The sequence below is a fragment of the Lissotriton vulgaris genome, chromosome 5, assembly GCF_964263255.1.
Source record: "Lissotriton vulgaris chromosome 5, aLisVul1.2, whole genome shotgun sequence".
NCBI lineage: Eukaryota > Metazoa > Chordata > Amphibia > Caudata > Salamandridae > Lissotriton > Lissotriton vulgaris.
In genome coordinates, this window is record NC_141693.1 from 623,761,345 (window position 1) to 623,774,727 (window position 13,383).

The 13,383-nt window shown below is 45.1% G+C and overlaps 1 protein-coding gene across 1 annotated transcript in view; it reads right to left on the bottom strand.

Moving 5' to 3' along the window:
* Window positions 1-7,494: 7,494 nt before the first annotated feature.
* CDHR1 (cadherin related family member 1) overlaps window positions 7,495-13,383 on the bottom strand; it is a 553,828-nt gene continuing 547,939 nt past the window's right edge. Inside the window, exon 17 of the mRNA XM_086920154.1 lies at window positions 7,495-9,543. Within this exon, the coding sequence (XP_086776280.1) occupies window positions 8,992-9,543 (552 nt within the window). The 3' untranslated portion in view covers window positions 7,495-8,991. The remainder of the gene's footprint in view (window positions 9,544-13,383) is intronic.

The following is a 13,383-nucleotide window of genomic DNA, read 5'->3' on the forward strand; positions in this document are numbered from 1 at the left end:
GGTTTTCACATGGTTAATCCAGTGTGCATCCGGTCTGACATACAAGGCTGTGTATTAAACACACAAAGCATTTTTGATCAATATTAAACTAACAGTAAATCTTAGAGGTTTTTAATGTGAAGTGCATACCACTTGTCATTGTATTATTAAATGCCAAATTATGCAAACTATTAAAGCATACACGGTTCACACAGTATGTACAAGCAGGCATTAATTTTCGTTCCTTGTTTACTTAGACTCGAATGAAAAAAAAAAATCAATGACGCTATGAGAAGAGTAGTTAATGTGTCACGCCCTAAAAAGCAAGCAAGGAAAATGGACTCAAATCCGATGGTTTGTAGTGAAAGACCAACTATATTTGGGGGGCGGCGGCAGTTGGCCCCACACACCCATGAACCCAGGTTGCACTGAACCTTCTGCCCCATTGATAGCTACGTCCCTGGACACTATTGCTAGATGGAGTTCTTACCAATTGTTTTGGCAATCGGTTCGCTATGTTACTGTCTAGTTTTTATACGGCTATCAAAAATTAGGCTAGCCTTTTATTAAAAGTACACACATTCTGCAGAGAGGTACAACGTTTTGTTCTTAGTTTATGATTGTTTGGCCAAGACTCACTATAGTTGAAACTTTCTGTAGGAAATATTTTTGTTTCCATTTCGGTTTTATGCTTTTCAGTATCTGTCTTCTGTGCTCCAGGCGATATTGCATATTTCGCAGAAAAAGGAGCTGAGACTATGGGGTTGTTGGACAGGATGTTTGCCCAGCATCCTAGAATTATCAACATTCAAAGTTGAAACATTGTAAAATTGCAATTATTATGTACAATAATATATTTAACATGAATGCATACACAAAATGTATCATAATACAATTTGCAACTAATGCTCTGATGTGAATGGCATTCAGAGGCAGACTAGTCTGTGGCAAAATTAGGAGACCTGAAAATATAAAATGCCTCTGAAAATCTCCTGGGTCTGGGGAAGAGTCAATTACAAGTCATACGATCCTCAGACAAGTACAGTTCTACCCGTGTTCTGTTTTTAAGAGACACTGTCCTGATGAAAGTACTCCTAAATGACTCTGTAGGACATTACAACTTTGACAGCAGCATCTCAACTAGGTGAGCACGTAGAAGGGGTACATTTTGCATTTATATATTTAGTCTTGCACTAAAATAAGGGATCCCTTAGAGTTTGGCCATGGGTGACTATCAATCGCTTATTACTCTGTGCAGAGCATGTTACCACTATGGTGGAATTACCTTCTTTCTCACTCCATAACTTATTTTAAGGTTCGCAGAATAACTGAAAATGCCTCTCCGCTTGCCAGACTACAAAAGTTGTTTTATTGGACATCTAAATCACATATACACTTTTGAATGTGATGGTCAATGCACAAAATAAAGAAAATGTAAGCAAATTCATAATATGACGCAACAGGTATCAACAGGTTCCTGTGTGCATCTTCTGCTCCCATGACAACAGAATGCTATAGCATTTGACTCCATCATTAAATATTGATCAATTTGCAAATTCATCCAAACAATATTAACTGCCCAGACATTCACTGGCCTGTGCTTGTTGGGTGAGACAGCGGAGTTTGAGGTCATCAGTCAGGAGATATCCTATATCAAACTTTAATCAACCAATCAATCAGGGTAATTGTAGCCGAGCTACTCACCCGTGAGGGTCTCATGGTGCTGGGGGGCTGTAAGCAATTCCGTTCAGTTGAAAAGCCAGGTCTTCCTGAAGATGTTCAGGGAGAGGGCATGTCTGATGTTGAGCGGGAGCTCGTTCCAGGTCTTGTCTGTGAAGTTGGAGAAGGTTCTTCCACCTGTTCTTGCTCTGCGGATGTATGTATGTCTGTATTGTATGGATTGGTGCTTTTCTATAGCGCAATGACTGTCACCCATCGGGTATCCTGGCGCTTCGACTTAGATGATACAGACACAGTGTTTAGGCAGTTGCATGGCTTGCAGAGAAGAACTTTAACAGGTTTTTGGAAATAGGTATGTTTTCAAAGCCTTCTTAAAAGGAATAAAATCGTCCGTGCGGCGTAAGCATAATGGTAAGGAGTTCCACAATTTTGCCGCGGTGAATCTAAAGGATCGGCCTCCCATCCGAATCCTCAGAATCTTGGGAACTATCACCATACATCATGCTGAGGCCGAGCGGAGAGATCTAGATGGTACATACCAGCAAAACAGGTCTTGCAAAGAAGAAGGACCCTGTCCATGAAGGGCCTTATGTACCAAGCAAAGGGCTTTAAATTCAATCCTCTGGGGGATTGGAAGCCAATGGAGCTCCCCAAGTGCTTTTGTGGAAGAGTCAAGGCGACTGCGCGAAAGGGCCAGTTTGGCGGCGAGATTTTAAACACGTTGCAATTTTGCCACCAGGGTCTTAGGTGCCCCCAGAAGTAGTGAGTTACAGTAGTCAAGCCTACTTAAGATGATACTTCTCACTACTTCTGGCCTGGATTGTACCGGGAGCATCGGTAATATGCTCCCGGTACAATATGGGTGGGGTTTCGGCGAGGGGAGGTTGGCGGATCAGAGGTATCTCTTGGGTATGTGGAAGGAGATTCTCTTGTTGAGGTATTGGGGTCCGGTGTTGTGGAGGCATTTGTAAGCATAGGTGAGTATCTTGAAAGTAACTCTCTTCTCAATGGGGAGCCAGTGGAGGTGCTGTAGGTGTTGGGTGGTGCATTCTTGTCAAGGAATGCCAAGGACGAGTCTGGCTGAGGTGTTCTGTATGGTCTGGAGCTTGCAGAGCAGAGACTTGTTGATCCCGGCATAGAGGGCATTTCCGTGGTCCAGTCTGCTGGTTATGAGTGCGTGGGTGATGGCCTTCCTTGATTCGGGGGGGGGGGTCCACTTGAAGGCCTTTACGAGGATTCAGAGGGTGTTGAAACAGCTGGAGGCAACAGCGTTGACCTGTCGTGTCATGGAGAGGGAGGAGTCGAGTACGATGCCAAGGTTTCAAGTGTGGTTCGTGGGTGTGGGGGGACTGCCGAGGGACTTCTGTCTTCTCCGAGTTGAGCTTCAGGCAGTTTCTGCTCATCCAGGATGCAACATACTTCATTCGTTCCTGGAAGTTGAGTCTGGTGGTGATTGAGTCCTTGGTGAGGGAGAAGATGAGCTGGGTGTCGTCAGAGTAGGATACTATGCTGAGTCCGTGCTGTCTGACGATGGGCCATGTAGATGTTGAAGAGCGTGGGGCTGAGCGATGATCCTCAGGGCACTCTGCAGCTGATTTCTGTGGGTGCGGAGAGGAAAGGTGGCAGTCTGATTCTTTGGGTTTTGCATGTGGGGAACGAGAGGATCCAGTCGAGAGTGGTTCCTTGTACACCGGCTTGTTGGAGTCTGGCGGTGAGTGCGCGGTGGGAGACAGTGTCGAACGCTGCAGAGAGGTCTAGTAGGATCAGGGCGTCCATGGTCAAGAAGGGTGCGGATGTCGTCTGTGGCAGCGAGTAGAGCGGTTTTATTGCTCTGGTTGCTGCAGAATACAGATTGGGAGGGGTCGAGGATGAAGTTTTCTTCTATTCATTTGGTTAGTTGTGCATTGACGGTCTTCTCAGTGTCTTTGGCCACGAAGGGGAGGTTGGAGATGGGTCGGTAGTTCTTGAGGTCGGTGAGGTCTGCTGAGGTCTTTTTGAGCAGGGGTCTGACTTCAGCACGTTTCCAGTCATCTGGAAAGATGCCAGTCTTGAAGGTGGTGTTGATGGTGTGCCGTGGTTCATGAGCGTATGCTGCTCTTTTAAAAATGTGCGGGGCAGGGGTCCATGGGGCCCCTGAGTGGATACCTTTCAGGGTCGAGGTGGTGCCTTCGGCGGTGTCTCGGGTCCAGGAGGAGAGGGTGGGCTTGATGGCATTGCTAAAGCAGGAAGTAATCTTAGAGTTGGGTATCAGGTCATTGAAGTTGTCGTAGAGTGCCTTGATTCTTAGATGGAAGTAGGATCCGAGCTTGTCGCAGAGGTCCTGGAAAGGGGTGATGTCCGTGGTTTCGCTGGGGGGCTTGGCGAATTCCTGGATAATGCTGAAGACTTGCTTGGAATTGCCAGCGTTGATGAGGATCTTGTTTTGGATGAAGGTCCTTTAGGTGGGTCTGATGAGTTGGTGGTATTCCGTCATGGCGTTTTTGTAGGTGGTTCGATCTTCTGGCATTTCTCCAGTTCTTCTCGAGACGTCTGCAGGTGTGTCTTGATTCTTGGAGGTCAGCAGTGAACCAGGTGGCTTTCCTGGGGCGTTGTCTGTCGAGTTGGAGTCCTTTGGCTGAGAGGTTGGCATCGCTTGACATGGTGGGGGCGTTCCACTTATGGGTAGAGTTGAGTTGTTCCTCAGTGACTTTTAAGCATGGGTGAATTTTGCGAATCTCGCGTTCGCGAATTTTGCGGATTTGCGAACTCGCAATCCGCAAAATCCGCGAATTCTCGCGAATTTGCGGATTTTTTTTTTGTGTGTTCGCGCGGGTTTCTGCCAGGTCGCGAGGGTTTTTGTACAATTTCGCAAACGCGAACTTACCTGTCTGGTCGCAAGTTTTGTGAACTTGTTGTTTCTACGTGTCCAGCCTGTTTGGGACACTCTTCTTCATCACTGCCACCCTCTGTCACCACTGCCACTCTCTGGTTCACCCATGCCACCCTCTGGCTCACCCATGCCACCCTCTGTTTCATCACAGCACCCTCTGGTTGTCCAGTGTACATTATTGTGGCAAAGCAAAGCACACCTTCCCTGCCTCAAGTGACCTGAATTAATTTGGGGCTGATTAATGTGTCACAGAATATTTTTTTAGCTGGCACCTGCTTCCTTAGTGCTTCCTGATTAGTGATCTTTTGCACTTGCTAAGTGCTTTCATTGTTGCAAAATTAGTTACAACACCTGCCCTGCCCCAACTGACAATAATGAATTAGGGGCTGATTAATGTGTCACTGGATTTGAACTTCCAGCCTGGCTCCTGCTTGTCTCCCTTAGCTGTAATTCAGGACCTTTGTGGCATATGTGTACCTATTCTGAGGGTCAGAGCAGGGTCACATAATAGTTGCAAGTAGGCAACTGAACTCTGGAGGGGCCCCTCAGGAAGCACTACAGGAAATGGCTACTAATGATGAGCTTGAACTTTTGAACCTGGTAAGTAGTTTCAGTTTTGCTAAGATCGTATTTCAGCAATTTAGCGCTTATTCGCGGGGCGCGAAGTTGAACTGGGAAGCCGCGAACTCACGCGAACAGTGCGAGCAAGCCATAAAATCCGCTACTCGCGGATTTGCGGATTTTGCGGGAAATTCGCAAATCTCGCGGATTGCGAATTTACCGAAAATCCGCAAAATCCGCGAGCGGAACGGATTTTCCGCCCATACTTAGTGACTTTGTTCCAGTTCCTTTGTGGGGGGCATGGTGCAGGTTTGGGCGTGTGGGTTTGTCAACGCGGAAGTGTAGGCAGTGGTGCTCTGTCGATATGGGTTGTGTGGTGTGGCTGAAGTGGATGTTGTTACCTTCTGCAAGGATGGAGTCGAGGGTGTTTCCTGGCTTGTGAATGGGCGTGGGGACCAGCTGTTTCAGTCCGATATTGGCGAGGTTGTCCAAGAGGGTGGAGGATTTGGGGTCACTGGGGTAGTCGAGGTGGAAGTTCAGGTCTCTGATGAGTATGTAGTCCATGTAGGCGATGGCGTGGGGTGCGATGAAATCAGCGATGGTGGTGAACAAAGCGCGGGGTCCAGGGGATCTGTAGGCGAGGGTGCCGCGGAGTGTGGTTCTGGGGCTGGTCTTGATCCGAAAGTGAAGGTGTTCAGTGGTGGGAAAGGAGTCTTCGTGGTGGAGGTGGAGAGTTGGACGGCGTTCTTGTAAACGATGGCGAGTCCTCCTCCTGGGCAGTTGGGGCAGTCCTCCCTCTGGATCTTGTATCCGTTGGGGATGGTGATGGCGATGTCAGGGCGAGAAGGCATTGGTCCAGGTTTCTGTAAAGAAGGTGCCGTCTGGCCAGAGGGTGTTGAGGAGGTCCCAGAACTCTACGGCGTGTCTGTGCAGGGAGCTCACGTTGAGTAGGATGCACTTCAGGGCTTCGGTGTTGTCTGCATTTGGTGTGGGGGCTGTGGGGGTGCAGTCGGAGGTGAAGGATTTATTGTAGTGACAGCAGGAGAACTGGCTGTGGGTGGTGTTTGGCATTGACTGCTGGCAGTTGTTCCTTCCGGGGTTGAGCGCGAGGAGGGCAGCGGAGTAGTAGCGGTAGGAGGTTGCAGATCCAGGGTTCCTGGAGCTGGCCACGGTCGGGTCGCGGACTGGTGCAGATGGGCATGTCTATGGCATGCCCATGCAGCTGCTGTCATTAAGTAGGGGAGGGGGGAGGGAAGCGCAGCTGGAGGCGGGGGTGGGAACCAGCAGGAGGGGAGGGGCTTTGGTGGCAGCAGCGGCAGGAAAGGGGCACCAAGAGCAATGGGTATGGAGAGAAAAACGGCCAAATAGAACACAGGTACGATAACAGGACAGGCACAGTGAAGAGGCAGTGAAGAGGCTAGAAGGAAGACAGAAAACCGGCTCAGAAATACACAAAAACAGCACAAATACAGAGACAGACAACAGCAGCCAGCAGAAGAGCAAAGCTCTCACACTGGACCACCAGGGATGAGACGCAAGCAGGAGCCTACGGGTGGAGGAGGGCCTCGAACACCTACCTGCACTGGGGCAGCGGCAACATTACAACCGCGGAGCTGCTGGGAGAGAGAGCAGGTCTTTGACCAGGCGGTCAGAGGTCTAGCTCAGCCATCCCAGCAGCGTCTGCCATTAAGTAGGGGAGGGGGAGAGAAGCACAACTGGGAGACAGGAGCGGGAACAGGCAGGGGGAGGGGCCATGGATGTAACAGCGGTGGAAAGCGAGCACGGAGAGCAACTGGGTGGATAGCGCAGGAACTGGCTGGGGGAGGGGCTGTTGGGGCAGCATCAGGGGGAAGAGGGCACAGAGAGCAGCAGGCATGGAGAGAAAAACTGCAAAAATAGAATACAGGCTCAGGTACAATAACAGGACAGGCACATTAATAGGACAGTGAAGAGGCTAGAAGGAAGACAGAAAACGGGCACAGAAAGACAAAAACGGCACAAATACAGAGATAGACAACAGCGGCCAGCAGAAGAGCAAGGCTCTCTCGCTGGACCACCAGGGACGAGGCGCAGGCAGGAGTCTGCGGTGGAGGAGGGCCTCGAATACTTCCTGCTCTGGGGCAGGGGCAGCAGCGCAACCGCAGAGCTGCTGAGGCGGAGAGCAGGTTTCTGACCAGGAGGTCTATTAATTGGCTCTATTAATTATACATATTGTTCCCTGGAGATCCACCTGACCACGCCAGGGCATTTTCCATGACTATATCACAACCATATCCCTGGGTCCACGAGGTCAGAATGATCCAAATGTGTCTCTGATGAGTGAATTGTATTGCCCGAAAATCTGAGAGGAGTTTCCACTGACCAACAAGAATGTCTTTATTAGAGGCTTTCTTCAACTTGCAGGGTTTCCCATCCTCTTTCAGTCTTTACTGAAAAGAAACTATTATACTGTGACAGATTAAAATACTGGAATAGAGATCAAAACATTGATGCACACACACACGATTCAACATCACTTCAACTAAACTTTGTTTGTTTACTTAAAACAAATTATTTTTTGGAGCAGAGTTACACTGCTTCCTGCACATCTTCAAATTCTCTGAGATCAGTAGGGATGAAAGAATGACGTTCCTTAGGACAAACAAATTGTATGAATGAGTCCAGATTACATACATTTGCTCAAGAGAAGGACAATTTTGGACCCATATTTACCTTGATCAAATCGGTGCAAACCAACTAACCAACCAACTAGCGCAAGCCACAGGCGCTCAAAAATCGTTTTACAACAAAATTTCGACTTACATGGACAAATACTTTTTGTAAAAGTCTTCTGTTCAGTTACAACTCGTGTCATAACGACAGCATTTTTTTTTTTTTTTTTTGCTGCTGCTGACTGACCATGTCTATTGATGCCCACAGTGAATTTACAATTTCATCTGCCATGCACAGATAAGTTGCGGCAAATTCTATGTCATATATACATTTGCTTTTTATTACCATCTCAGGAAATTCATCCTTTTTATATTAGCTTCACTTGAAAAAACATGTATGCTAAATAATCTGGAAATATTGTTCTTGAGTGTTGAGGTGTATACAAGTACAAAAAATGACATTGGTCGTTTTTATGGAATATCATAACTGACACGCTCTATAAACCTATACTGTACAACCTTTAAACAGTCATACATTGCATGTTGTGTTCAACACTTTTGATTTTTTATAAATAATCTTTACAAAGAAAGACATGGGCATACTCACTACTGTTCCCATTGTTACTAGATTATATTTGGCCAAACCTGCTAAACGTTAGGACTTTAGAAGCTAACTATTGCAGGCCAATGTCTTTCTACGTTTAGATAGATTTTGTTTCTAAAGGTCTGCAATAGACAAAATAAAAACGAAGTAGATGTAGGCCCATTTTCAACAATAGAAAAAAAACTGCATTACCAAAGTCAGGAATTCACACAATGATCTTTACAAAATATACAGATGCCATATTAGAGAAAATCAGCTGAACACAGACCCACCTTTCTGTTCTGCTAAATGTGAGGGTACGTTTATGTTGGTGAGAGTATGAGTGTAGAAATAGGTGTAAGGACCAGCCAAAGTGCACTAGAGATGAGTAACGTTGTGAGGGTTGTGGGTGCTATACTTTTTGCTGGTTTGCTTTATTGCTTGTCCTGCAGTATTGATGCTGATTTAAAAAGATGCACTGTTTTTCGTCTGCCCTGACCTTGTTAAATTCATTCCGTGTATATGTGTTTTGATGGCTTTAGTTGCCCAAAATGCAAATGTTTGTTAAGCACACCCATCTAACTTGGACATCAGTGTTCAGCCTATGGGACACCTTAGACAGGCTATGCCTGCGTACATCACATTTTTGGAACACTCTACTGGCAAAACTAGTAGTATGATTTGGTATAATTTGCATTCCTTTTTTCAAATTTCAATTTGAGTTCGGACACCAGCGCGGCGCTGGCACTGGGCACTTTGTTCTTTATCTCCTGGTCAATGAGTTTGGGCGTCAAGGACCCTGATATAGTAGGTATACTCCACTCTGCGCGACTCTTGCTCATCAGGACTGGGGGAGGGGGCAGGCAGGGGGCGCTGGGAGGCAGGACAGGCATATAGATGTTGTTGTTGCAGTTCTCGTTCTGAGGGCTGGAGTCTGTCTCTTGGATGTCAAACTTGTCAGCGGGGCCACCGGAACGGTTGATCTTCAGCCACTCTTTTCTAGCACTTTTAGGAGCATTGTCCGCCTGCCGCCGCTTTATGATCCGCCGTACAGGCATTACCTTGTTGGATTTTTTATTGCGCCAGAACATGGCAGTGGAGATGAAGATTGTAATTATCACCATAATGCCCATGACACCTGCTAGCACTCCTAAGGCTTTCATAGGGTTATCTTTACTTTGCATCAAAAAGGCAGCCATTGGCCCTTTGTGAAGGAGAGTCTGTAAGAGAGTACAAAGATAACACATGATTTACTCTTCCAGAACCTTCTGAGACTTCCATTTTATTTGTCCAAAATATGTAACACTTGGGAATAGGGAAGGATGACAAATTACAAAACAGGGATTCATTTTCTGGCAGTTGCCTTAGTATGCATGTAATTGGTTCACAGTTCCTAGATTCATAATTGATACATCAACAATTCATGCACAATTAACAGTTTAAGTGTACTCTATGGTTTCCTATTATTTCTGTACATCAGCTTAATTTTATCATTTTAATGTCTTACTTGGAGTTCCAATCTATACCTATCTTGACCAGCCTGTACTGGATGCCCTGAAGAAAAAGAGTTCATTGAAGTCATTTGTCATTGTCCACCGTGGAACCAGGTCGCCGCTCCATCTTTTCAGGCATCCATATTCCTGGTACACACACCTAAGCTCTGTTCACCTCCACAAATTAGTATTTGTTAGACATTCCTAAAGTTAAGAGTGTCTCCTTCCGCAATAGAACTTTAACTGTGGCAGTGGCGAGAGAAATCTCATCAGATCTTCACTTGCTCTCCTCCCTTTCGGGTTTTTGAAAGGCATTCACAATTTTTTTTAGGGTTTGGTAACTTAATAGGCTTGCTTATGGTTTTTTTCTGATTACTGTTGTGTTATCTTCTTCAGCATCAAAGAAGCTAGGTGTGCATGTGCTTTGAAAATAACATTGATTTAACCTAACGTAACACAAATACTACAAGGTTATTTAAAGAATGGTCGCTTATTCCCACTAGAAATTGATCAATCTAGAGTGTGGGGTGTTTTCAAGTGGCTAGAAGTACAACACCTCAACAGTTAATATGAATGAATATAAAGCAATCTGTCACTTTGTGTAGTATCCAATATTAACTTCAGAAACTCTCGAGTTAACTTAGGTTTGTTGATCTGGTAGTGCAAGTTGTAGGTGTAATTTAAGGATTATGCTGGTAGTGACCAAACACTCCAGTTTAATGGAATATTGTAAAATGTGGGAATCCTGATTCATAAATCATAAATCAAATTAAACGTTGCAATTCAAGAAGGTGAGAAAGGATGTTCATTTATTTCCATTTTTAATGCCAGTACTTTATGAACACAGCAATGCACATGTATGCCCTAACATGTACTGACATGTTATGTGACTGAATTACAATATCATTTTAATATCAACCTGAACTGCACATTCAGGGTCAGACTGGCTGTAGCGTGCATCAGGCGTTTGTCCGGCAGGCTGGAAGGGTGGGGACAGGTTTTGCAGCTGTGGGTGCTGTTTTTTTGTTACTGAGGGCGGTTTCGCAGCAGTGCTGCAATATCGTCCCCTAGTACCAAAGGTAGAAGTTCTTCACACTTGCACCTTCCCTCCCTCCGTGGGGTTGGTCCTACATAATTGCCAGTGCTGCTTTGGGTTCCCAATCAGCCCTGGGTACATTAACCTTAATATGTGTCTGCAAAGTTCCATGCATTTCGGGGGGCTTGAAGTAATTTTATTCAGTGTTGTAGAAGTGGACATTCTCTGCACTATATAGTAAGTGTAGCTTAATTTTGAGGGGTGGAATCTAGATGCGATACTTATCGAAAGTAGTGGAGCTACCGCCTGTTCCTATTTTACTATGTGGGCTTCAAGGACTTCTCACAGTCTTTCTTTTTAGAAGATCCTACTTTCTGCTCAGTAGGTAGTTTAATGTAAAGTAACTGTTTTAATCATGTGATCAGTTCACATTTCCATTGACTTGTATTGTGAAAAACTCTATTAAAGAGCATGTTAAACATTTGAATTTTAGCATTAGATGCTCCAACCAGATTTTGGGTGGAAGCTTTGGTCTCTTCAAACAACAATGGTTGTGAATTGTTTTGCATGATTACTGGCTAGGTTTGCATTAATGCATAGTTAGACTTTTAGGCTTCGCAAAGTGTTGTGTTTTATTCCATAAAGGTGTAGGAAATAGCATGTTATGATTGACAAAAGTGTATCCAGTAATCATAGGTTTATTCCTGTCAGTTGGCTGAGTTATTATCCCAAGGCTTCTATGAAAATATTTATGCTAAGAATGTCCCTATAGTGGTCAGAATCCCATCTGATAGGCGAATTGAGGAATGTGACATTGCGTTTTTGATTATCATCGTATGTCTCGTTCACACAGATTCAAGTCATTATTGTGTTACTGCTCATGTTCCTCATGCCTCAACCATATGGATTCAAGTTATCAATACTAATGACCAGAATCTGTGCGGATGAAACGGGCAATTGTGACTGAAAAGATAACGTAACTTTTTTTACTATCAAATGTACTTCCAACCATTGCTGTTGGGGCATCACTAGAAAGCTATTTTACACATAGAAGCCTTGAGAAAGCCCAACAGCCAATGCACCAGAGAAAAACATATATTGGCTGCACGTAGTTTAATCAACATACCTACTCAATTGCAATCAGTTGACTTGATTTCAGATTTATTACAGGGTTTCAGGAATTTCCATATTTTAGCGCAATGCATTCTGTGTAGCTGTTTGAAATCAGATCATGAAAATTAACTTCTTTGAAATGCTAGTTAAATTTGAAGATGAGTAACTCCTTTATTAAACATGTTTGTAGCACTGACATGTTTAGGTCTTTCTCGTTCTTGTTGCTTTCATTACATATCTATCCTAGTGAGAAGGTAAATAAACCAAAGAAACCCACCCCATTTTCTGGACTGGACTGTGATACCTGCTTTTTTTTGGCCTATTTACCCCTGTCAGAGATGCGGTGGTAGGCAGTGGTCTACATTACTAGCTGTCTTACTCTAAATACACCCTTCACTCCATAGTTCTTGGTGATCTGCACAAACTGCTGTTCATGGCTATGCCGTTAAAGGGCTATATCAACTTATATTTGTACACATTTTTTAGCCCTATCTTCTTTTTCTGCGAGCACATGACCCTCTCCTCCAGCTCTCTCCTTCTTCCAAGCACCTCCGACATGCCGGGGTAATGTTACAGATACAACACAATGTTACCCTCAGTGCCACTGATCCTAGTTAAGTATTTGCAATGGGCACAGAATAACAGTGTGCTGTACCACATAAAACATGATTTTCCCAGTTCAAGTGCAAACCTGCACCTGGACTAGGACGAGGGCAGTAGTGAAAGATTCCCTGGATGTTTGAAGCAACTGGTCCACCTTTCACTGTGCAGGTGATAACTGGCCTGACTTTGAAAGAGGAAAGACCCCCCTGGAAGCAGGTTCAGTGACTGACTACATGCAGCTGCCGAGGCATTTCTAGGGGGTCCCAATTTCTTCAATTGTGAGAGGCGCGCTTGGTCAGAGCATATCCTGTCTCCTTGCTTCTGTAAGATGGCCTGGGAATAATGGCAAAGGATTCTCTCATACAGAAGGTTATGCTCTTAGGTCTGCAGACACTTCCGTAATATCAGAGTGCCCCAGGGGTGCAAAAAGCAAGCAGAGATTCCGATTAGGCCTTATACTTTTGATAATACGTCTCACTGTGTTTAGAACAACCCAGGACTACATGTTGGTGGCTCTTGTGAACGCCTATACACACATGAAGTTAAACACCAGGTGATAGCGAATATGACTGTAAACCCTCAGTCCTGATCTGCATCAGATTCTGGCCTCTGCTATTTTCATACTTTTACCCACATATAGCTCATTAAGTACACTTACATTTTGATTAACCGTGCCCAAATTGTGTCAATATGTTGGCCTAAGTACTAGCATTGCTCTCCTGTTCTGATATGAAGCATCCTTAGCAGCTCCAATTGAACCATGCTTGGAGCTTTTGCCATGTTTCTCAGTCCTCACCTGTGGCATTCCTTCTTTT